The 27,049-nt window shown below is 46.6% G+C and overlaps 1 protein-coding gene across 2 annotated transcripts in view; it reads right to left on the reverse strand.

Annotated features, from left to right (window-relative positions):
* Window positions 1–27,049, reverse strand: part of MMEL1 (membrane metalloendopeptidase like 1) — a 251,965-nt gene that overhangs the window by 169,989 nt on the left and 54,927 nt on the right. The window contains exons 1-2 of one of the 2 annotated variants that reach the window (XM_068238851.1): window positions 10,366–10,921; window positions 9,842–10,005 (exon numbers count right to left, since the gene is read on the reverse strand). In XM_068238851.1, coding sequence (XP_068094952.1) covers window positions 9,842–10,005; window positions 10,366–10,415 — 214 coding nt within the window. In that variant the 5' untranslated portion in view covers window positions 10,416–10,921. Of the gene's footprint in view, window positions 1–9,841; window positions 10,006–10,365; window positions 10,922–27,049 lie in introns of those variants that run through there. The other variant, XM_068238852.1, reaches the window with a different exon arrangement.

Below are 27,049 nucleotides of genomic sequence, written 5' to 3' on the forward strand. Positions count from 1 at the left end.
CAACCGACCACAGGAAGCAGGTGGAGACAAGGAACCCGACTCCAGTCAGGGTGGTCCTAACAAGGACCTGGATGTGGTCTCTCTCCTAGAGAAGAGAAACAAGAGTCCACTGTGGTGGAAACCACCGGTGGTCTGTTTCTACCCCTCGGATCAACAGGAATACGGGGGTATACTAAGCACAAGAGGAGCCTCTTTCCCCCATTTGTTTTTCTTATGAAAACTTTATGGTATGCGTGACTAGGGGCGTGGTGGGGGCGTGACCAGGAGTGTGGCAGGGCGTGGCTTAAGTGTCCCTGTTTCTCATCTCAAAAAAGTTGGGAGGTATGCACAACACCCCTGGGTGCTGCCAAGTGTATTTCAATACTTAAAATACACCTGAAGTTGAAAAAAATGTGAATTAAGCCCATGGTGGGCTAGATTGCAGCTGAGGCAGCCCCCCTCTTCCCATGATATAGTCAGATGTGCCCAAGTATTAGCCAGCCATCCCTCCCAACCTAAGTATACCCAGGCATCAGTGCCGGTCCTTCCATGACACAGCCTGAAACACTTGCATCAGGCGGCGTCAACCTGGGAACGGCGGGTGGTGGGGACCGGGGTGCCCGGAAGAAAAGGGGAGGGGGGCCAATGTCATTCTTCCCTCCCTCTCCATGATTCCCACACCTGTCCCCCCTGCAGAGTGGCATGCAGTGATGCAGTTTGTAATCAACTCGCCTGCTTGCGCCATGTGACGCCTCCGTTCCTGCAACTGGCTCCGCTCTACTTCCTGTTCCCTTGTGTGATGTGTGACAGAGATCGAGCGGCCAGAGAGGAGCTGCTGGAGCGGACACGCCGCATGGAAAGAGCGGGCAGGGGAGTTAATTACAAACTGCACCGCTGCACACCACTCTGCAGGGGAGGCAGGAGAGGGGTCCATGAAGAGGGAGGGAGGAATGATGCCGGACTCCCTTCCCGCAGTTATACTTAAACTGGGGGAACCTTCTTATACTAAGAGCATCTATACCTGGCTTCCAATACAGGGGGCACCAATACCAGGCTTCCTATACTAAGGGCACCTATACCAGGCTACCTATACTGGGGGCACTTATACCTGACTAGCTATATTGAGGGCACCTAGCTGTATACTTGGCTACTTATACAGGGGGCACATATCCTTGGCTTCCTATACTGGAGGCACCTATCCCTGGCTTCCTATACTGGAGGCACCTATCCCTGGCTTCCTATACTGGAGGCACTTATTCCTGGCTTCCTATATTGGAGGCACCTATCCCTGGCTTCCTATACTGTAGGCACCTATTCCTGGCTTCCTATACTGGAGGCACCTATTCCTGGCTTCCTATACTGGAGGCACCTATCCCTGGCTTCCTATACTGGAGGCACCTATCCCTGGCTTCCTATACTGGAGGCACCTATCCCTGGCTTCCTATACTGGAGGCACCTATCCCTGGCTTCCTATACTGGAGGCACCTATCCCTGGCTTTCTATACTGGAGGCACCTATCCCTGGCTTCCTATACTGGAGGCACCTATCCCTGGCTTCCTATAATGGAGGCACCTATCCCGGGCTTCCTATACTGGAGGCACCTATCCCGGGCTTCCTATATGGGAGGCACCTATCCCTGGCTTCCTATACTGGAGGCACCTATCCCTGGCTTCCTATACTGGAGGCACCTATCCCTGGCTTCCTATACTGGAGGCACCTATCCCGGGCTTCCTGTACTGGGGGCACCTATCCCTGGCTTCCTATACTGGAGGCACCTATCCCTGGCTTCCTATACTGGAGGCACCTATCCCGGGCTTCCTATATGGGAGGCACCTATCCCTGGCTTCCTATACTGGAGGCACCTATCCCTGGCTTCCTATATGGGAGGCACCTATCCCTGGCTTCCTATACTGGAGGCACCTATCCCTGGCTTCCTATAATGGAGGCACCTATCCCTGGCTTCCTATACTGGAGGCACCTATCCCTGGCTTCCTATAATGGAGGCACCTATCCCTGGCTTCCTATACTGGAGGCACCTATCCCTGGCTTCCTATACTGGAGGCACCTATCCTGGGCTTCCTATACTGGAGGCACCTATCCCTGGCTTCCTATACTGGAGGCACCTATCCCTGGCTTCCTATACTGGAGGCACCTATCCCTGGCTTCCTATAATGGAGGCACCTATCCTGGGCTTCCTATACTGGAGGCACCTATACCTGGCTTCCTATACTGGAGGCACCTATCCCTGGCTTCCTATAATGGAGGCACCTATCCCGGGCTTCCTATACTGGAGGCACCTATCCCTGGCTTCCTATAATGGAGGCACCTATCCCTGGCTTCCTATAATGGAGGCACCTATCCTGGGCTTCCTATACAGGGGGCACATATCCCTGGCTTCCTATACTGGAGGCACCTATCCCTGGCTTCCTATACTGGAGGCACCTATCTCTGGCTTCCTATACTGGAGGCACCTATCCCGGGCTTCCTATACTGGGGGCACTTATACCTGGCAACCTACCTACCTACTCTGAGGGTTTTTTTTTTCCTGCACCACCGCTATGCTGTGCGATCATTTCAAATCGGGGGGCAGGGGTGCGCATCCTTACAGGCTTGCTTCAGGCAGCAAATAGTCTAGAACCGGTCCTGCCGAGCATTCCCCCATTATTAGACACTCGCATTAAAACCCGCACCCATGGCTAAACGTAACCTTTCCTCCCATAACGCAAACCTTAACCATCCCTGCCGCAAACCCCCTCATCCACGGCAAACTTTAACCACCCACCCCCCACAGCTAACCTTTACTGTTCCTGTAGCTGCAAATCCCGCACCCACAGCTAACCTTTACTGTTCCTGTAGCTGCAAATACCACACCCACAGCTAACCTTAAAGGAAGCCCCGCCTCCCTGCATGTTGCTCTGCGAGAGCAGCTCTTCATGTGTCGTGACCCCAGAGGTCAGGAAAGTGAAAGCCAGCAGAGATGGCGGCTACCAGCCTCCCCCCCCCCCCGATCAGGTAGCATTGATCTTTCTTTAATTTACAGTCTCACCTCAGGTTCTCTTTAAAAGAATGCCAGACAAAGGCAGACATTCAGGAACATGCTGAGGAGTTCATCACAGAGATCCATTGTGAATTTTTTTCACAAGCCTGTAAAAGAGCTTTTCAGCAAGAAATTGTCTGCAAACGTCACAGCCCCCGGGTGCTACAATTCCCTGAGTCATTTCCTGCAGCCGCACGCCTGTCTGCGCAGCATTCACATCACAAGTCATGCGGCAGTCGTGTGTGAGGTCACAAGTTAGCTGCAATTTCCTCTGCCTAGGTGTCGCCGGTCTACTGCATCTATTTCTAATGCCAATCGACCGTCCGACCCAATCATTGAGATCAATCGTTCAGGCCCACCAACAGAAGGGAAAATGATAACCAATTCAATGAGATTAAAACAGTCGTTCAGAAATTTGAATTGACGGAACAATAGCTAGACTGATAAACCATAAACGATACCCAATCCAATCGATTGCATGGGAGATTGTATCATTAATGGGCACCTTAAAGGATACCTATGCTGTGTTCCTTTTTTTCTTTCTCTGCCTGAAAGAGTTAAATATCAGGTATGTAAGTGTCTGACTCAGTTCTGACAGGAAGTGACTACAGTGTGACCCTCACTGATAAGAAATTCCCCTTTTTTTCTCTTTCTTGCTCTCAGAAGCCATTTTCGCTAGGAAAGGGTTATATAGAAGGAATTTCTTATCAGTGAGGGTCACGCTGTAGTCACTTCCTGTCTGAGTCAGGATTGAGTCAGCCACTTACATACCTGATATTTAACTCTTTCAGACAGAGAAAGAAAAAAAGGAACACAGCCTAGTTATCTGTGTGCTAGGCACTGTACATACACATGTCTATCTCATCATGTCACATGTCACCTCGGGTATCCTTTAGGTGTGCTCTATCTAATGCAAACATTTTTGCGTGAAAACAAGCACATTTTCACGTGAAAATTTGCGTTAGCGTACGCAAATTCGCGATTGCACACGAAAACCATTATGCACGTTATAGCGCGCACAAAACACTAGCACGACCATGATATGAGTTATCATGGTTTTGTGAATCAGACCCATAGGTGCTGTGCAGAAGTACAATGCCCTATGATGCGCTATCGTACTGCTGCATGCGTTCTGTCCACAAGCGCAGCGCTGACCCATTCACTGCAACAAATGGGATCAGCAGCAAAATGCATTGCGGCGCAGATGGCGAGCAATCGTACGGCCATCTGCGCATCATGTGAACGTAGCCTAAAGGTGGCCACACACCATACCATTTTTGAAATATCTGTTTAAGTCAAGAATAGCAATCCATTTTTCTGGCTGATTGTACCAATTCAAAAATCTGACCAATGTACCACACAACTATGTTAAATTTTTCCCCAATCATGAATGGGATCATTGAAAGCTCGGAAAAAAAAAATTGATTGGAACTGTACGTCAAGTAATTGACAATCCATCACACACCATACAATTCTTGATAAAGTTGGTCTGAAATTTCCAGCATGTCCAATCCCCAGAAATTGAAAACAAAACAGGAAATTTGATCAGTTTTATCGATCGAAAACAAAGAAAGGCTCTACATTATTCAGGGACAACCAATCAAAATGATCGAATTGGTGAAAAATCAGATCTTTTAATTGTGGCCACCAGTGGTGCTCAGCCAATATTCTGTATCCGAACTACCCAGATAATCCGAGAGAGACCTCCGAAAGGGGTTTTAGCCATTTGAAGAGACTTTAGGAAGCATTTTAAGCCATTTTCAGGTCACTTCTGGTTTTCTATCCAGATATCCGAATCCGGCCGGATATCCAGGATATTGGGTTTGGATATCCGAGTTTACTCGGATACCAAAAAGTTCGGATTCAGATATCCGATTCGGATCCGGATATCTGGGTATCCGGATCAATTCGGATTTTGAAAAGGGGTATCAGAGCACCCCTGGTGGCCACCTTAAAGTGAAACCGTGACCAAGAATTGAACTTCAACCCAATCAGCAGCTGATACCCCCTTTCCCATGAGAAATCTATTCCTTTTCACAAACGGATCATCAGGGGGCGCTGTATGGCTGATATTGTGGTGAAACCCCTCCCACAGGAAACAGTGAGGACCACGATCCTGGCAGTTTCCTGTCTGTGAACCTTGTTGCATTGTGGGAAATAGCTGTTCACAGCTGTTTCCAACTGCCAAAAAAGCAAGCAGCAGCTACTTCCGGTGACATCACCTGCCAGCAATAAAAATGTCACCATGTGATAAATGTCATACTGTAAATCAGGGAGAGGAAAGATTTTACAATGGGCAAACACTGACTAAATCATTTATACTTAATTATCGTTTTTTACATTATTTTCATTGGAGTTCCTCTTTAAGTGTAAAAGGGCCCTACCTCCTGTATCAGTATTTTCTCCTCTGTATATTGCACATCAGCATCCAGCGATTGTTACATCTACTTCATCCCAGCGTCCTGTAAAGTTATCTTAGCGGTTTGGATAAAGCGGGGCGGCAGGAAGGGGTTAACGTGTGTCTGTCACGCATGGTTACCCAGTTTGCAGCAGGAGACAGATTGCTTTTCATACATGATTTATAAGCTCTGAAATATTTTTATACCACACAGGCGAACAACCCCCCCACTCCCGAATCAATATTGCGTTTCTGATAGGAAGAGCTCGACATATATAGGCAGATATTAAAGGCCCGTCGTCATCCTAATCATAGGATTTATTTCCCTTAAAACGAGAAAATGAGAAAACGAGACTATCAGAGAGCACTCGGATGTTACTTGTCACTGCAAGAATGAGGCTTCTCTGGCTAAAAACCCTGCATTGACACTTTAATTGTATGAATAGCTGCAGAGAAGTGTGAGGGCTTTGATTTAGGCTCAGTGGGAAGGATCTCCTGGTCTTAGGGCACCACCAGGGGGTCTTAGGGTTAGGCACCACCAGGGGGGTTTTAGGGTTAGGCACCACCAGGGGGGTCTTAGGGTTAGGCACCACCAGGGGGGGGGGTCTTAGGGCACCACCAGGGGGGTCTTAGGGTAAGGCTCCACCAGGAGGGGTCTTAGGGTTTGGCACCACCAGGGGGGGGGGGGGCTTAGGGCACCACCACTGGGGTCTTAGGGTAAGGCTCCACCAGGAGGGGTCTTAGGGTTAGGCACCACCCTGGGGGCCTTACGGTTAGGCACCACCAGGGGGGGGGGGTTAGGGTGAGGCATCACCAGGGGAGTCTTAGGGTTAGGCATAGTATAGGCACCACCAGGGGGGTCTTAGGGCACCACCAGGAGGGTCTTAGGGTTAGGCACCACAATGGGGGGGGGTCTTAGGGCACCACCAGGGGGGTCTTAGGGTAAGGCTCCACCAGGGGGGTCTTAGGGTTAGGCCCCACCAGGGGGGGTTAGGGTGAGGCATCACCAGGGGAGTCCTAGGGTTAGGCATAGGCACCACCAGGGGGGTCTTAGGGCACCACCAGGGGGGTCTTAGGGTAAGGCTCCACCAGAAGGAGTCTCAGGGTTAGGCACCAACGGAGGGGGGGGGGGGGGGTCTTACGGTTAGGCACCACAAGGGGGGGGGGGTCTTAGGGTTATGGACCACCAAGGGGGGGTTTAGGATTAAGCATTGGTAGAGGGAGGGTTCTGTGTGAGAGTAGGGTTAGGTTTAGCCATAGTAGAATAACAGTAAATATTACTGGTATTTACTATCAGAAATTAAGAGAGTATTGTGAGATTATACTAGAAATATCTGCGTCCTTTTTTGCAGGTGCCTTTTTTATATGTATGCATTGCAGACACCTTTCATTTATGAAGTACCCATAATAAATAGCCCTCTCACACAGGAACAGTGTTCACTTTTTGGGAAACTCAGCTCGATGAAGCCCGATTTATGATTGGCCGATTCCACATTGTTGTCTGTCTAATTGAACATTGAAAAGTTCATCCAAGACTGAGTTTTTCGCTGCTGGCGGAGTTTGACAAATGTGCTTATTGACTGTTTTCTTACATCTCAAGGGAGAGATTTCCTAGATCAACACTGGAGTTGTGTCCCCCTAAACTCTCAGCAACAAACTGTAACTTCTCCAGCCACATTGTCCCCAGCGCCAAATTATAATAATTAAACAGCAGAGAGTGAATGTGGCTTGTAGTGTTACTCGCAAATATTCGCCAAAGTAATTGTCACAATAAAAATGCTTTTTTTTACTTCCAAAATATATTTGCGAAAATACATCTTATTTTGCGACATGGTCAATCAAAAAGTAACCACTTTTGTAATACGGTCATGTTTTTTTTTCACATTTTCCACTTTAAAAAAAGCGTAATTCGCCGCTAACTCGAACAGCACAGCAGTACAGAGCACGCTGTCGTATAACGCATGTGCGTGATCTGCGTTGTCGTGCGTGATACAGCAGCACACTCTCTGTACTGTTGTGCCGTTCGAGTTAACGGTAAGTGATGCCTTTTTTTTAACAAAAGTCCAATAATGTATTACAAAATGATTTTCGATGGCATATTTGCTTGAAAGTCAAATTCTTCATTATTTTTGCGAAAAGTAATGCAAAAAGAATATCATCGTTTTCCGCTCATCACTGATGGAAAGGAAGCCACTGCAAAACTTCTATATAATAATATTGGACATTTTTAATAAACATTAAATCCTTATCCAATATTTCAATGGACTTTTGATTGAAATATCCATTGAGTTGGGAAGGGACATTATGTTTTTGATAAGGGAGAATGTGTGTTTTTGATAAGGGAGAATGTTTATTTTTCCTTGCATGGGGATTGGGGAGAAGGGGGAGCGATTGATCATCTAGAAAGCTAGAAGTGGACGTATGTTGATCAATATTTCTGCTGATCGATAAATCAGGATCAGAATCTGATTGAACATGTAGCGGCGTGGGATGATTATCCAGGCAAGTTATCAATATCAGGGAGGTATTGATTGGCAATTGTGATTAATAGGTAACGCCCTTTCCTTTACCAGCTGGTCTATGCCTAGAACTGGCAAACAAGGTCTGACCCCATCTGTACACTTTCACTTAAAGCACACCTGAAGTGACAATAAACTTATGAGATGATGAATTGTATGTGTTGCACAGGTAAGAAAAAGAACGTTAGTATCAAAGAAAAGCGTCTCATATTGTTTTCCAGTACAGGGAGAGTTAAAAAAAAAACTACAGTTGTTATCTATGCAAAAGAGCTTCTCTGAGCTCTTCGACCCACTGGGTCAAATACAGTCCTGTCCTCTGATGCACTTATACATCAACGAAAAAGTAAGAGAAAGCTTGAGATAAGGTTTCACTGTAGGAAAGTTCAAATGCTCATTATTTCAGCTTTGTTTTATAGCTCCAAATACAGAGTGAGGTTTTAAAACTGCAATGGGCAGCATGGTGGCGTAGTGATTAGCGCTCTAGCCTTGCAGCACTGGGTCCCTGGTTCAAATCCCAGCTAGGGCACTAGCTGCAGCAAGTTTGTATGTTCTCCCCATGTCTGTGTGGGTTTCCTCTGGGCACTCTGGTCTCCTTCATCATCCCAAATACATACAGGTAAGTTAATTGGCTCCCTGCTAAAGTAGCCCTAGACTACAATACATATACTATATAGTATAGTATAATGGTTAAGGGCTCTGCCTCTGACCAAGGCGACCAGGGTTCAAATTTTAGCTCTGCCTGTTCAGTAAGTCAGCACCTATTCAGTAGGAGACCCTAGGCAAGTCTCCCAAACACTGCTACTGCCTATAGAGCGCGCCCTAGTGGCTGCAGCTCTGGCTCTTTGAGTCCGCCAGGAGAGAAGTGTGATATAAGTGTTTGTCTTTTAGTATAGACATATGACTATGGTAGGGATTAGATTGTGAGCTCCTTTGAGGGACACTTAGTGACAAGACAATATATATATGTATATCCTGTGCAGCGCTGCATAAGATGTTGGTGCTATATAAATAGTAAAAACATTATGATGTTATATAAAGCTGTATAACTAAAAATATAAATAAATATGAGACTCTTTTCTTTGCTACAAATGCTCGATTCCTTCTCTGTCCTACACATACAATTCATTGAGGCTAAGTTCACAGTGGGACGTTAAAGTCGCGCGTTAAAACAGCATTGAACGCAGAATAACTCACTGCAATGAAAAATCAATGCCCTGTTCACAGTGCACACGTTGCGTTAGTGACTAACGCTGCACGTTAAGTAAAAGTACTGCATGCAGTGCGTTATACACGTTATTAGCTGCGTTGGACTGTTTGCACATGCTCAGTAATGACTTGGAAGCATACTTTTCATTGCCTGTATTTTTTACTGTATCTGCTGTATGCGACGGTAACGCTGCGTTGCCACTTTTTGGGCGCGTTGCGTTGTAAGCTTGCGGTGCGACTTTAACGTGGCATCAAAATGCAACGTCCCACTGTGAATCTAGCCTCAATCAAATGTTTTTATTTTTTTTCGCTTCAGATTTGCTTTAAAAGTATTGAAGTTACTTTTGTAAACATCCAATCAGATGAAGGCGGCTGTCGCCAGCAGGAACTTTTCTTACACGTGATTGGATGTTTTCTTACATTTGATTGGATGTTTTCTTACACGTGATTGGATGTTTTCTTACATTTGATTGGATGTTTTCTTACATTTGATTGGATGTTTTCTTACACGTGATTGGATGTTTCACATGAATTAAGGAACACTTCCCCACGACCCCTATAATAAACCGCTCTTATTGTGTATGATGATGACAGGTCTGGGTTATGACAAAATATACATGCAATGCTTCCCCCTCACATGGCATCAGCTGCCCATTAGAATACCCCCGGTGCTTGGAGATACCCCGATGGGGGGCTTCTTACCTTTGTTGGTGGTGTAGAGGATTAGCAGCGCCACCATGGCGCAGGTCATCAGGACCAGCAGCACGGAGAGACCGATTTCCACCACGCTCCAAGACTTCTTCGAGGACTTGTTGGATTTTTCCACAATGTCCATCTGACTCTCCGATTTCCCCATTATGGTAACTCTAAAAACATGCAAAAAAAGGAATCAGGGAAGACAGCCTGTTAAGGTCGAACTGAACGGCGGGGATACAGCGGGAGCGGATGATGTGCAGAATAAAGAGCGAAGAAAGCGAGAGAGAGAGAGAGATTAGCACAGGGAGGCAGATACAGAACAAGCCGACAGGAGACAAGAAAATTACAAAGCAACTGCAGCCTCTGTGATAGTGACACATCCAACAAGCTGACAACACAGCCGCCAGACAAGCTGGGAGAAGCCAGGGGAGATGTCATCACCAGACAAACTGCCGTAACACACAACCGGATCAAATAAATCCTTGAAATGGAGAAGAGAAGGGGGAAGAAAAAGCATAAAAAGAAATTACATATATTTTTCCATTTGGTTGTCCGCCGCTTTTGGGGTCTCATTCTCCATCTCTCCGCCAAGTCTATTAAAGTGCTCGAAAACCAACGAAATGAGACTTATTCTCTAAGTATATCCTTTGGCGCGAGATGCAGCAGCCCCCGGCGAATTCAATACTATAGAGGGATGAGATTCTGCTTTCTGTCGGCTGTGTCCGTCAAAAAAGATCGCTGTGTCTCCGAAGACCTCATGGATAGAGGGGGGGGGGGAGGTGTGTGTGTGTGTGGGGGGGAGATATCGATCCTTGCAATCAGCACAATTATTCCCGGTTTTGCAGGTTTTTAAAGCCAGCAGGGGTAGTGGTAAGTGTAAATCCTGTAGTGTGTGAAATCCATGCCGAACGCTCCAATTTCTGAATCTCTTCCACTGTCAGGAATCAGGCAGCGCTGGTGGTGGGATTAAAAAAAAAACAAGCATGCCCCCCCTTCGCGCTCCTGCTCCTCGCTGCAGAGTTACGGACACCGATGTCCCTCCCTCACCTCTGCTAACTCCTTATCAAAAACTTGGGAGCTGGAATGAGCAATTCACAGCTGGGAGGAACTATAAAATCCTCAGAGGGGTGGAGAATAAGATTTAAAAACAGGGGGAAAAAAGGAGGACTGGGGAGGGAGCTGACGGAAAGCTAGCACCAACTGCACAGCTAAAACCTCAAAGTTTTCTGATTCTGGTTTTTTCTTTCTCCCCTGCTTGGTAATTAAAGGGTGACTCTTCCCAAAACCAAAATGTTTGTTTATTAGTGAGATGCATGGGAGATGAAGATGGATTGTGGGGACAGTGAGGCTGCTTTCACAGTGGGACGTTACAGGCGCACGTTAGAGCAGCCTGTAACGCAGCCCACCGCACAGTAATGAAAAATCAATGGGCTGTTCACAGTGCCCACGTTGCGTTACTTAGTAACGCTGCGCCATAACCGAACGTACTGCATGCAGTACTTTATGCTTGCACATGCGCTGTAATGTTGGGGAGGAGCGGAGAGCGGCCAAGCACATGGCTAATTAATATTCACTGCACTCAGTGACGTGCAGTGTTTACTTCCTGGAGCGGCCGCTCTGTGCGGCGATTGGCCGGGCGGGACCACGTGATGCCGCATGCGTCCAAGAGTACGCATCACGGACGCCAGAGAGAGCTGCACAACGCGGCTCACTCTGATGTCCACATCAGAGAGCACCAGGCGTTGCGTTTGGGACACGTTATGCGACCATAACGTCCCCTAAAACGCAACGTCCTGGTGTGAAACCAGACTGAGGCAGGGATCGCACTTGTGTCTGCGTAAATCGCAGGCAATTCCCCGCAAGCATTGCGCCGCACCATCTCTAAGGCCTAGTTCACACTACAAAAAAAAAAGCTAAGCGTTTTTGTGATCGATTTTGTGAATCAAAAGCCGGCTTTTTTATGAATTGTGGGGGTTTTTTTTGTATGCATTTTTGTTTTGCGATTTGTGATTTTGTGTGAGCAGACAAACAGGTAGTGCACCCGGAACACAATGTCTTTTAAAGCAAATTTGCTTGAAAAACACTTAGGGCTCGTTTCCACTATCGCGAATCTGCATGCGTCCAACGCATGCAGATTCACACATGTAATGCAAGTGGATGGGCCTGTTTCCACTGTAGCGTTGTTGAGGTGCGTTTTTTTCAGCGGTAAAAAAACGCACAAAAGAGCCAACGATTTCGCCTGAGAGTGGAATGCATGCGAATCGCCGCTAATGTATTTAATAGGAAATTCGCATGCTGTTTTGGTATGCGAATTTTCATGCGAATTCGCATGAAATCAATGGAAAAGCACACCGGCATTGCCATGGTTAAATTCGCATGCATCATCATCCGTGCGAATTCGCAAGCGAATTCGCATGAAAATTCGCATGCACACGCATGCAAAATTCGCATCTGCATGCGAATTTTGCCGCAGCGATTTCGCAACGCAATAGTGGAAACAAGCCCTTACAAAATCACTGTGAAAAGCACTTTAAAGGAAAACTTAAGTCAGAAAAAAAAAATGACATTTACTCACCCGGGGCATCCCTCAGCCCCCCGAAGCTGGATGGTGCCCTCGCAGCCCCGCTCCGATCGTCCTGTCCACGCCGGCGGCTACTTCCGGGTTCGGCGACAGCCACCGACAGGCTGGGAACGCGGCTGATTTTCCGCGTTCCCAGCCCCTATATCACCCCTCTATGCTGCTATAGCATATATATATATATACGATGATAAGATAGACATGGGTATGCAAGCAGTGAGTTACCACAACGCAACATTTTCAACGCAACTTTCACGTCGCACTGTGAACGTCCCATAGGATTAGTATTGCAGTGCGGTAAGCTGCGTTATAAGACTTTATAACGCAGCTCCGCAACATCCCGCTGTGAATGCGACCTAACCTTGTCAGATCTGACAATAATGTCAGAAACCTGATCTGCTGCATGCTTGTTCAGTGCCTGTGACTAAAAGTATTAGACGCAGAGGATCAGCAGGATAGCTAGGAAACTGGTATTGCTTAAAAGGAAATAAATATAGCAGCCTTCATGTCCCTCTCACTTCAGTTGTCCTTTAAAGGATACCTGAAGTGACTTGTGACATGATGAGATAGACATGGGTATGTACAGTGCCTAGCACCCAAATAACTAGTCTGTGTTCCTTTTTTTCTTTCTCTGCCTGAAAGAGTTAAATATCAGGTATGTAAGTGGCTAACTCAGTCCTGAGTCAGACAGGAAGTGACTACAGTTTGACCCTCACTGATAAGAAATTCCCCTTTCTTACCTCTTTCTTGCTCTCAGAAGCAATTTTCTGCTAGGAAAGTGTTTTATAGTTGGAATTTCTTATCAGTGAGGGTCACACTGTGGTCACAGGCCAGAGAAAAATAACGTTTTACAAGCGGCGCCCGGAGACTTTTACTGTTTTATAACTGCTTCTCATGATTACACATTATTGAATGATTTCCAATTTTTTAAAAACATTATTTTTAAACGAAAAACAGCACAATATTTTTTTTTAAACGTTATTAATGCTTATCACAGGGGGGTCTTAGGGTTAGGCACCACCAGGGGGGTCTTAGGGTTAGGCACCACCAGGGGGGTCTTAGGGTTAGGCACCACCAGGGGGGTCTTAGGTTTAGGCACCACCAGGGGGGTCTTAGGGTTAGGCACCACCAGGGGGGTCTTAGGGTTAGGCACCACCAGGGGGGATTTAGGGTTAGGCACCACCAGGGGGGTCTTAGGGTTAGGCACCACCAGGGGGGGTCTTAGGGTTAGGCACCACCGGGGGGGTCTTAGGGTTAGGCACCACCAGGGGGGGTCTTAGGGTTAGGCACCGCCTGGGGGGTCTTAGGGTTAGGCACCGCCTGGGGGGTCTTAGGGTTAGGCACCACCTGGGGGGTCTTAGGTTTAGGCACCACCAGGGGGTTCTTAGGTTTAGGCACCACCCGGGGGGGTCTAGGGGTTAGGGGTAGGTACAGGGAGGGTTCTGTATGAGAGTAGGGTTAGGTATAGCTTTAGTAAAATTCTTATTAATCTTTTATAAAACGTTATTATACATTTCACTTTTTAAACAGGGAAGATTAACGTTTTTTACAATTGCCGATTTCATACACATTATTTAATGATTTATAACTTTATAAAACATTATTTTTAAACGAAATATGCTTATCGTTTAAAACCCTGCGCCCTTTTTTCCCGACGCCCTTTTTAACGTACGCGCAAAATGCACGGAAAAACAGAAGCGCACAAGAAAAATGCGATACCATTGAAATACATTAGATGAGCGCCGAACGTGTAATCACAGAACAGCACAACACACACAAATTCTGGGAAGTGTAAACAGGAAGTAGTGGTCTTCATGGTCCTGGATATGGTCCACAAAATCGTGCACTTTGCTGGGCATTTGCCGGTCACCAGTTAGTGACACCTGCTGTAAGCAGAGGCATCAGACAGGGCAGCAGGGAGATGGGAATTTTGATATCCGTATTGGCAGTCCTGAAGCTGACAGGTGTTTAAACTTTTGGGGTTTGTCGAGATCTGGAGATTGGGGGGGCCTTAGTATATTGGGAGTCTCGTAGGGTTAAGTTAAAGCACACCTGTAGTGAGAGGAATAAATGGAGGCTGCCATATTTATTTCCTTCTAAACAATGCAAGGTACCTGGCTGAACTGTTTTTCCTCTGCCTCTAATACATTTAGCCATAGACCCTAAACAAGCATGCAGCAGATCACTGCTCTGACTAAAGTCTGACTGGATTAGCTGCATGTTTGTTTTAGGTGTGTAATTCAGACACTACTGCAGCCAAATAGATCAGCAGGACTGCCAGGCAACAGGTTAGAATATTGTCCTGGAAATCCAAACAGAGCTGCAACAGCCAACACAGCAGTGTCCGTTCAGGTGTTAAAAGTTGCCATCCATCCCTTTCTTAAAGGATACCCGAAGTGACGTGTGACATGATGAGATAGACATGTGTATGTACAGTGCCTAGAACACAAATAACTATGCTGTGTTCCTTTTTTTCTTTCTCTGCCTGAAAGAGTTAAATATCAGGTATGTAAGTGGCTGACTCAGTCCTGCCTCAGACAGGAAGTGACTACAGTGTGACCCTCACTGATAAGAAATTCCAACTATAAAACACTTTCCTGGCAGAAAATGGCTTCTAAGAGCAGGAAAGAGATAAAAAGGTTCAATAGTTCATAGATTTTTAGCTCTGGCATACTTCAATGAACGTGTCATTGAGCAAACACAATAAAACAGTTAAATCTTAAAAAGTAGATTTAAACATAAAATACAACTGTGGAATATCTTAAAAAGTCATTTTTAGGAGAAGGAAGATAGATACAATTGTTTATTTCATTGATTTATTTTCGCCTCGGGTGTCCTTTAATCTAACTAGCAGTTGGCTATAAGAATTCCATAAAGTACAGTGAGCTTAAACTAGCTTTTTGTTGCCCCCTCCTACTACAGCTGTCACTCCAGGCATCTGCCTGGTTTGCCTATGCCTAAAAACGATAGAGAGATTGGGAAACGTTAGGGTTGGCCACCACTGAAAAGATGGAGGTTACGTTTCAGAATGGGAAAGGATTTGGGTTAGGCACCAGGACGGGAAGGAAATGTAAGGACTAGGTTAAAGTTAAATTAAAGGGGCGGTGGTGGTGGGGGAGGGGGAGGGCAAGGAAGAGATTGGTGGTTTTGTTAGGTACAGCACTTAGGTAAAGGCTAGGTTAAAGTGGACCTATACAGGACAGAACAAAAACAGAGAAATGCACCCTGTATGTATTTAGAGAGTTTAGCCTGTCTGATTCCCCCTCACCTGTGACTAATCAAACCTGTAATTTGATCTCTCAGCTATATCAGCTGGCTGCCTCAGCAGAGCAGCTAATTTGTAAACACAGGATGTTAGCCCTATGCCTGCTTCCATTAAAACCGGAAGTAGACACATCACAAATTTCTTACATGATTTGTATCAGCTGTAACAGAGAAATGTTATTCTTAAAGGTTATTATGCTGTTGCTTATCTTTTAGATCAGAGAGAAAGTTCTGCGTTCAGGTCCCCTTTAACTAGAGGCAAATGATGTCAGAGGAGACCTGTAATCACACTAGACTGTCATCGGAAGTGATCATAAATGTTCAGGTGTCACTCTGGTTACACAAATCTAGCATGTGTACAGTGGTGTAGCAATAGGGAGTGCAGAAGTAGCGACCGCATTGGGGTCCTTGGGCAGGAGGGGCCCCATGGGGTCCACTTTCAACCCCAGTATTAGCTCTCTATTGGTCCTGTGCTGGTAATAATCACTTCTATAGATACTTTGAATAGTAGTAATCATTAACACATAGGGGAGGGGACAGCTACAGTGTCAGAGAGGTGTAAGCAGGGGAGGGGACAGCTACAGTGTCAGAGAGATGTAAGCAGGGGACAGGACAGCTATAGTGTCAGAGAGGTGTAAGCAGGGGAGGGGACAGCTACAGTGTCAGAGAGATGTAAGCAGGGGAGGGGACAGCTGCAGTGTCAGAGAGGTGTAAGCAGGGGAGGGGACAGCTACAGTGTCAGAGAGGTGTAAGCAGGGGAGGGGACAGCTGCAGTGTCAGAGAGGTGTAAGCAGGGGAGGGGACAGCTGCAGTGTCAGAGAGGTGTAAGCAGGGGAGGGGACAGCTACAGTGTCAGAGAGGTGTAAGCAGGGGAGGGGGCAGCTGCAGTATCAGAGAGGTGTAAGCAGTGGAGGGGGCAACTGCAGTGTCAGAGAGGTGTAAGCAGGGGAGGGGACAGCTATAGTGTCAGAGAGGTGTAAGCAGGGGAGGGGTCAGCTACAGTGTCAGAGAGGTGTAAGCAGGGGAGGGGACAGCTACAGTGTCAGAGAGGAGTAAGCAGGTGAAGGGGACGGCTGCAGTGTCAGAGAGGTGTAAGCAGGGGAGGGGACAGCTATAGTGTCAGAGAGGTGTAAGCAGGGGAGGGGACAGCTGCAGTGTCAGAGAGGTGTAAGCAGGGGAGGGGACAGCTGCAGTGTCAGAGAGATGTAAGCAGGGGACGGGACAGCTATAGTGTCAGAGAGATGTAAGCAGGGGAGGGGACAGCTACAGTGTCAGAGAGGTGTAAGCAGGGGACGGGACAGCTATAGTGTCAGAGAGGTGTAAGCAGGGGAGGGGACAGCTACAGTGTCAGAGAGGAGCAAGCAGGTGAAGGGGACAGCTGCAGTGTCAGAGAGGTGTAAGCAGGGGAGGGGACAGCTACAGTGTCAGAGAGATGTAAGCAGGGGACGGGACAGCTATAGTGTCAGAGAGGTGTAAGCAGGGGAGGGGAAAGCTACAGTGTCAGAGAAGTGTAAGCAGGGGAGGGGACAGCTACAGTGTCAGAGAGGTGTAAGCAGGGGAGGGGACAGCTATAGTGTCAGAGAGGTGTAAGCAGGGGAGGGGACAGCTATAGTGTCAGAGAGGTGTAAGCAGGGGAGGGGACAGCTACAGTGTCAGAGAGGAGTAAGCAGGTGAAGGGGACAGCTGCAGTGTCAGAGAGGTGTAAGCAGGGGAGGGCACAGCTGCAGTGTCAGAGAGGTGTAAGCAGGGGAGGGGACAGCTGCAGTGTCAGAGAGGTGTAAGCAGGGGAGGGGACAGCTGCAGTGTCAGAGAGATGTAAGCAGGGGATGGGACAGCTATAGTGTCAGAGAGGTGTAAGCAGGGGAGGGGACAGCTACAGTGTCAGAGAGGTGTAAGCAGGTGAAGGGGACAGCTACAGTGTCAGAGAAGTGTAAGCAGGTGAAGGGGACAGCTGCAGTGTCAGAGAGGTGTAAGCAGGGGAGGGGACAGCTACAGTGTCAGAGAAGTGTAAGCAGGTGAAGGGGACAGCTGCAGTGTCAGAGAGGTGTAAGCAGGGGAGGGGATAGCTGCAGTGTCAGAGAGGTGTAAGCAGGGGAGGGGACAGCTGCAGTGTCAGAGAGGTGTAAGCAGGGGAGGGGACAGCTGCAGTGTCAGAGAGGAGAAAGCAGGGGAGGAGCAGCTGCAGTGTCAGAGAGGTGTAAGCAGGGGAGGGGACAGCTGCAGTGTCAGAGAGGAGAAAGCATGGGAGGGGACAGCTGCAGTGTCAAAGAGGTGTAAGCAGGGGAGGGGATAGCTGCAGTGTCAGAGAATTGTAAACAGGGGAAGGGACAGCTGCAGTGCCAGAGAGGTGTAAGCAGGGTAGGGGACAGCTGCAGTGTCAGAGAGGTGTAAGCAGGGGAGGGAATAGCTGCAGTGTCAGAGAATTGTAAACAGGGGAAGGGACAGCTGCAGTGTGAGAGAGGTGTAAGCAGGAGAGGGGACAGCTGCAGTGTCAGAGAGGTGTAAGCAGGGGAGGGGACAGCTGCAGTGTCAGAGAGGTGTAAGCAGGGGAGGGGACAGCTGCAGTGTCAGAGAGGTGTAAGCAGGGGAGGGGACAGCTGCAGTGTCAGAGAGGAGAAAGCAGGGGAGGAGCAGCTGCAGTGTCAGAGAGGTGTAAGCAGGGGAGGGGATAGCTGCTGCAGTGTCAGAGAATTGTAAACAGGGGAAGGGACAGCTGCAGTGTGAGAGAGGTGTAAGCAGGAGAGGGGACAGCTGCAGTGTCAGAGAGGTGTAAGCAGGAGAGGGGACAGCTGCAGTGTCAGGGATGTGTAAGCAGGGGAGGAGACAACTGCAGTGCCAGACATAGTATAAGGAGAATAAAGCTGAACATTTTTATTTTTACTTACCAGGGGCTTCTTCCAGCCCCCAGAAGTGTGTCAGGACCCTTGGCCTCCTCTGGGTCCCATCCATTCTACCGCTGCCAGCTCTGAAATATCTGTGACTAGAGTAGCGCCAACTGCACATGCGCAGTCCTGTCCACGCATGCACCACACACATTTTTTATCAATTTAGGGCTTAACTTGGTGTTCTTTTAAGATATCTACCTCCCAAGTTTTACCACTGAGCCATATTAATCCCCTCCATGCCTTAATAAAGGCCACCACAGCCTGAAACAGCTGTCTGCTAGTTGGGCTGTATGCAACGCAGAACATATTACACAGCTGAACCGGGGCCAGGTTTGTGTCAGTGGCAGTTATAAGAGCCGTGGTGATTGGGAATACAAGAAGCAGAACTACAACACAAATAAGACATTTATAGAAATCAGAGCTAAGCACAGAACACAAATCTGTCCAATTATATCAGATCATCTCCATCCAACAGGGGCCCTCCTGACGGGAAGGCAGATGATGTGCTGTAATCTGATTGAGGCCCCGCCACATTCCCGACATACAGCAGGTTAGAGGGGGAGGCAGCAGATCGCTCGTCTCCAGGTACATTCTACCCTTTATGTGCTGAGTTATGTAACAAGGACGGATTTCTGATTAAGCCACACAGGGTGTTTCTAGGAGAGATATGTTTCTTGTGGGGTAAAGAATCTGCACATGAAAGTGGGGGCTGCACATGAAAGAGGGGGCTGCACATGAACGAGGGGGCTGCACGTGGAAGAGGGGGCTGCACGTGGAAGAGGGGGCTGCACGTGGAAGAGGGGGCTGCACGTGGAAGAGTGGGCTGCACGTGGAAGAGGGGGCTGCACATGGAAGAGGGGGCCGCACATGGAAGAGGGGGCTGCACATGGAAGAGGGTGCTGCACATGGAAGAGGGGGCTGCAAATGGAACTAGAGGGGGCTGCAAATGGAACTAGAGGGGGCTGCAAATGGAAGAGGGGGCTGTTAATAGAGCAAGAACATTAAAAAGGGAAAATACCTGCAGCTGTATATAGAAGAATGTGTATAAGTAGGGTTGTTGCTGTACACAGGAGGCTGCACTTGTAAGAGGGTTGTTGCTGTACACAGGAGCCTGCACATGAATGAAGGTTGTAGCTGTACACCGGAGGCTGCACATGAATGAGAGTTGTTGCTATACACAGGAGGCTGCACATGTAAGAGGGCCATTGCTATACACAGGAGGCTGCACATGAATGAGGGTTGCTGTTATACACAGGAGGCTGCACATGAATGAGGCTTGTTGTTATACACAGGAGGCTGCACATGAATGAGGGTTGTTGCTATACACAGGAGGCTGCACACGTAAGAGGGTCGTTGCTATACTCAGGAGCCTGCACATGAATGAAGGTTGTTGCTGTACACTGGAGGCTGCACATGAATGAGGGTAATTGCTGTACACAGGAGGCTGCACATGTAAGAGGGTCGTTGCTTTACACAGGAGGCTGCACATGAATGAGGGTTGTTGTTATACACAGGAGGCTGCACATGAATGAGGGTTGTTGTTATACACAGGAGGCTGCACATGTAAGAGGGTTGTTGCTGTACACAGGAGGCTGCACATGTAAGAGGGTCGTTGCTATACACAGGAGGCTGCACATGAAAGAGGGTTGTTGCTGTACACCGGAGGCTGCACATGTAAGAGGGTTGTTGCTATACACAGGAGGCAGCACATGTAAGAGGATTGTTGCTGTACACAGGAGGCTGCACATGTAAGAGGGTTGTTGCTGTACACAGGAGGCTGCACATTAAAGAGGGTTGTTGCTATACACAGGAGGCTGCACATAAAAGAGGGTTATTGCTGTACACAGGAGGCTGCACATGAAACAGGGTTGTTGCTGTACACAGGAGGCTGCACATGGAAGAGGGTTGTTGCTGTACACAGGAGGCTGCAGATGGAAGAGGGGTTTTGCTATACACAGGAGGCTGCATATGAAAGAGGGTTGTTGCTATACACAGGAGGCTGCACATGACAGAAGGTTGTTGCCATACACAGGAGGCTGCACATGGAAGAGGGTTGTTGCTATACACAGGAGGCTGCACATGGAAGAGGGTTGTTGCTATACACAGGAGGCTGCACATGTAAATAATAAGTAAACAGCGATCAGAAATATTACCTTTTTTGTCTGTTTGTCAAATGAGGTTTCTGGAGATGAAATTGTTTAAACCAAATCCCTCTGTCCCTCTTCCTCATTTGTCCCTCTTTCAGGACTCATGTACAGATATATATGTATCACAGCTACCATCTATTTCCTCTCCCAGCATCTGTGTATTGTAACAGCGCCCCCTATGATGATGTGACCGCATGTCACCACAGGGGGAGCTGTTACCAATACACAGATGCTGGGAGAGGAAATAGATGGTAGCTGTGAGGATCGGAGGAAGACACGTGAGTTAACTACTATGCCCGCTCTCCCCACAACTGCAGCCAGCCACCTTCAAATCTAACCTAACCTGTACTGCAGGCACCTACCTATCTAATCTATACTGCAGGCACCTACCTATCTAATCTATACTGCAGGCTGGCACCTATCTAATCTATACTGCAGGCACCTTCTTATCTAATCTATACTGCAGGCACCTTCTTATCTAATCTGTACTGCAGGCACCTATCTAATCTGTACTGCAGGCTGGCACCTATCTAATCTATACTGCAGGGCACCTATCTAATTTATACTGCAGGCACCTATCTAATCTGTACTGCAGGGCACCACCCTATCTAATCTATACTGCAGGAACCTACCTATCTAATCTATACTGCAGGCACCTATCTAATCTATACTGCAGGCACCTTCTTATCTAATCTATACTGCAGGCACCTATCTAATCTATACTGCAGGCACCTTCCTATCTAATCTATACTGCAGGCACCTTCTTATCTAATCTATACTGCAGGCACCTATCTAATCTATACTGCAGGCACCTATCTAATCTATACTGCAGGCTGGCACCTATCTAATCTATACTGCAGGCTGGCACCTATCTAATCTATACTGCAGGGCACCTATCTAATCTATACTGCAGACTGGCACCTATCTAATTTATACTGCAGGCACCTATCTAATCTGTACTGCAGGGCACCACCCTATCTAATCTATACTGCAGGCACCTACCTATCTAATCTATACTGCAGGCACCTATCTAATCTATACTGCAGGCATCTTTTTATCTAATCTATACTGCAGGCACCTATCTAATCTATACTGCAGGCACCTATCTAATCTATACTGCAGGCACCTATCTAATCTATACTGCAGGCACCTATCTAATCTATACTGCAGGCACCTATCTAATCTATACTGCAGGCACCTACCTATCTAATCTATACTGCAGGCACCTATCTAATCTATACTGCAGACTGGCACCTATCTAATTTATACTGCAGGCACCTATCTAATCTGTACTGCAGGGCACCACCCTATCTAATCTATACTGCAGGCACCTACCTATCTAATCTATACTGCAGGCACCTATCTAATCTATACTGCAGGCATCTTTTTATCTAATCTATACTGCAGGCACCTATCTAATCTATACTGCAGGCACATATCTAATCTATACTGCAGGCACCTATCTAATCTATACTGCAGGCACCTATCTAATCTATACTGCAGGCACCTATCTAATCTATACTGCAGGCACCTATCTAATCTATACTGCAGGCATCTACCTATCTAATCTATACTGCAGGCACCTATCTAAACTATACTGCAGGCACCTATCTAAGCTATACTGCAGGCACTTACATATCTAATCTATACTGCAGGCACCTATCTAATCTATACTTCAGGCACCTATCTAATCTATACTGCAGGCACTATCTAATCTATACTGCAGGCACCTTCTTATCTAATCTATACTGCAGGCACCTATCTAATCTATACTGCAGGCACCTATCTAATCTATACTGCAGGCACCTATCTAAGCTATACTGCAGGCACCTATCTAATCTATACTGCAGGCACCTAACTAATCTATACTGCAGGCACCTACCTATCTAATCTATACTGCAGGCACCTATCTAATCTATACTGCAGGCACCTATCTAATCTATACTGCAGGAACCTTCCTATCTAATCTATACTGCGGGCACCTATCTAAGCTATACTGCAGGCACCTATCTAATCTATACTGCAGGCACCTACCTATCTAATCTATACTGCAGGCACCTTCTTATCTAATCTATACTGCAGGCACCTATCTAATCTATACTGCAGGCACCTATCTAAGCTATACTGCAGGCACCTATCTAATCTATACTGCAGACACCTATCTAATCTATACTGCAGGCACCTACCTATCTAATCTATACTGCAGGCACCTATCTAATCTATACTGCAGGCACCTATCTAATCTATACTGCAGGTACCTTCCTATCTAATCTATACTGCGGGCACCTATCTAATCTATACTGCAGGCACCTACCTATCTAATATATACTGCAGGCACCTTCTTATCTAATCTATACTGCAGGCACCTATCTAATCTATACTGCAGGCACCTATCTAATCTATATTGCAGGCACCTACCTATCTAATCTATACTGCAGGCACCTTCTTATCTAATCTATACTGCAGGCACCTATCTAATCTATACTGCAGGCACCTATCTAAGCTATACTGCAGGCACCTATCTAATCTATAGTGCAGGCACCTTCTTCTCTAATCTATACTGCAGGCACCTACCTATCTAAGCTATACTGCAGGCTGGCACCTATCTAATCTATACTGCAGGCACCTATCTAATCTATACTGCAGGCACCTATCTAATCTATACTGCAGGCACCTATCTAAGCTATACTGCAGGCACCTATCTAATCTATACTGCAGGCACCTATCTAATCTATACTGCAGGCACCTACCTATCTAATCTATACTGCAGGCACCTATCTAATCTATACTGCAGGAACCTTCCTATCTAATCTATACTGCGGGCACCTATCTAAGCTATACTGCAGGCACCTATCTAATCTATACTGCAGACACCTATCTAATCTATACTGCAGGCACCTACCTATCTAATCTATACTGCAGGCACCTATCTAATCTATACTGCAGGCACCTATCTAATCTATACTGCAGGTACCTTCCTATCTAATCTATACTGCGGGCACCTATCTAATCTATACTGCAGGCACCTACCTATCTAATCTATACTGCAGGCACCTTCTTATCTAATCTATACTGCAGGCACCTATCTAATCTATACTGCAGGCACCTATCTAATCTATATTGCAGGCACCTACCTATCTAATCTATACTGCAGGCACCTTCTTATCTAATCTATACTGCAGGCACCTATCTAAGCTATACTGCAGGCACCTATCTAATCTATACTGCAGGCACCTTCTTATCTAATCTATACTGCAGGCACCTACCTATCTAATCTATACTGCAGGCACCTATCTAAGCTATACTGCAGGCTGGCACCTATCTAATCTATACTGCAGGCACCTATCTAATCTATACTGCAGGCACCTATCTAATCTATACTGCAGGCACCTATCTAAGCTATACTGCAGGCACCTATCTAATCTATACTGCAGGCACCTATCTAATCTATACTGCAGGCACCTACCTATCTAATCTATACTGCAGGCACCTTCTTATCTAATCTATACTGCAGGCACCTATCTAATCTATACTGCAGGCACCTATCTAAGCTATACTGCAGGCACCTATCTAATCTATACTGCAGACACCTATCTAATCTATACTGCAGGCACCTATCTAATCTATACTGCAGGCACCTACCTATCTAATCTATACTGCAGGCACCTATCTAATCTATACTGCAGGCACCTATCTAATCTATACTGCAGGTACCTTCCTATCTAATCTATACTGCGGGCACCTATCTAAGCTATACTGCAGGCACCTATCTAATCTATACTGCAGGCACCTACCTATCTAATCTATACTGCAGGCACCTTCTTATCTAATCTATACTGCAGGCACCTATCTAATCTATACTGCAGGCACCTATCTAAGCTATACTGCAGGCACCTATCTAATCTATACTGCAGGCACCTTCTTATCTAATCTATACTGCAGGCACTTACCTATCTAATCTATACTGCAGGCACCTATCTAAGCTATACTGCAGGCTGGCACCTATCTAATCTATACTGCAGGCACCTATCTAATCTATACTGCAGGCACCTATCTAATCTATACTGCAGGCTGGCACCTATCTAATCTATACTGCAGGCTGGCACCTATCTAATCTGTACTGCAGGCACCTATCTAATTATTATTTTTATTATTATTATTATTTTTTATTTATATAGCGCCAACATATTCCGCAGCGCTTTACAAAGCACAATAAGACGACAAGGGGAACATAGATACAACTAACAAATATACAGCAGAGTTCCAAGCAGCACAAATATTGTTACAAAGACAGTAAACATTAGGAGGATGACCCTGCCCTTGCGAGCTTACAATCTAATTACAATCTAATCTGTACTGCAGGCACCTATCTAATCTATACTGCAGGCACCTATCTAATCTATACTGCGGGCACCTATCTAATCTATACTGCAGGCACCTATCTAATCTATACTGCAGGCACCTACCTATCTAATCTATACTGCAGGCTGGCACCTACCGATATAATCTATACTGCAGGCTGGCACCTATCTATCTAAATTATACTGCAGACACCTATCTAATCTGTACTGCAGGCTGGCACCTACCTATCTAATCTATACTGCAGGCACCTATCTAATCTATACTGAGGGGTACCTACCTAACTAATCTATACTGCAGGCACCTAGCTAATCTATACTGCAGGGTACCTACCTATCTAATCTGTACTGTTGGGCACCTACCTGTCTAATCTATACTGGAGGCACCTACCTATCTAACCTATACTGCAGGCACTTATCTAATCTATACTGTAGGGCACCTACCTATCTAATCTATACTGCAGGCACCTACCTATCTAATCTATACTGCAGGCACCTACCTATCTAATCTATTCTGCGGGGCACCTAACTATCTAATCTATACTGCGGCGCACCTACCTATCTAATTTATACTGGAGGCACCTACCTATCTAACCTATACTGGAGGCACCTACCTATCTAACCTATACAGAGTGTGTGCTTCCACAGCGTGTGTGCGTGTGTATCCACAGCATATGTCTCTAGGCCCCGCATATGACACTCGCCCCAGGCCCCGCGTACTCTAAGGCCACCTCTGCCCTTGGGTACCTGTTTTCAGATACATTTCACATCAGAAAGCCTGCATGTGTAACATTTCTTGAAGTTCTTCTAAGCTGCAGCAATTAAATAGATTGTTTAGAAAGACTAAAGGTGCATACACACATCAGACTATAGTCTTTGGAAAATGAAAGATCACAGACCAATCTTACCACCCTTCATGCAGTATGAGAGCCACACCTACACAGTCTTTTCTATGGAACTGAACTCCCCATCAGAAAAAAATATTTGCAAGATGCTGCACACAAACATGCTGCACGCACTCAAAAGATCTGTAGCTGCAAAAGATCTGTTCCTGCCAAAAATCCATTCCTGCAAATTGCAATGATAGTCTATGAGATCTGCAGATCATCATACACACATGATTTAACTGACATTCATCTGCAGATCAGATCCACCAGGATGGATTTTCAGATCTGTGGATGATTGCTTGATCTGCAGATGAATGTCAGTTAAATCATGTGTGTATGATGATCTGCAGATCTCATAGACTATCATTGCAATTTGCAGGAATGGATTTTTGGCAGGAACAGATCTTTTGCAGATACTGATCTTTTGTGTCTGTACAGCATCTGTGTGTGCAGCATCTTGCAAGGATTTTTTTCTGATTTGGAGTTCAGCTCCATAGAAAAGACTGTGTAGAGTATGGCTCTCATACTACATGAAGGGTGGTAAGATTGGTCTGTGATCTTTCATTTTCCAAAGACTATAGTCTGATGTGTGTATGAGCCTTAAGGCTGTCTCTGCAGGAGAAAATGTATCAACTCAGCCAGCAAATGTAACAAGTCAGCAGCACTGCCAGTTTAGTGCAGGAATTCCCCGACCTATTATCGCAAGTGTAAACATTTATATGAATTAGCACACAAAATACCTATGCGGTGTTTTCCCTCCAAGAATCCCCCCCCCCCCCACAAATGTTTTATGAATAGAGCCGCTAGGTCTTTTTTTGAAGTGTTTGTGGTATGTGTGATTATTAGAGGTGTGGCATGGGCGTGACTTAACTATTTACGTACCTGCTACGTCCAAAAGGCTGCTGCCATGCGCTCCTGTGGCTGAGCATGCATGTCTCTGCATGCTCCTGTGCCACCGCCCGCTAGCCCGGAGATCAATCTACGGCCTGGAACCCACTACAAGTCGTTAGCATTTTTAATTAGCATTTGGTAAGCAATTTCATGAGTGTTTCCGGCAATTTTGGTTGCAATTTTTAGTGTAAGCTTTTTGCCAGC

This window comes from Hyperolius riggenbachi, chromosome 6 (assembly GCF_040937935.1).
Source record: "Hyperolius riggenbachi isolate aHypRig1 chromosome 6, aHypRig1.pri, whole genome shotgun sequence".
Lineage (NCBI taxonomy): Eukaryota > Metazoa > Chordata > Amphibia > Anura > Hyperoliidae > Hyperolius > Hyperolius riggenbachi.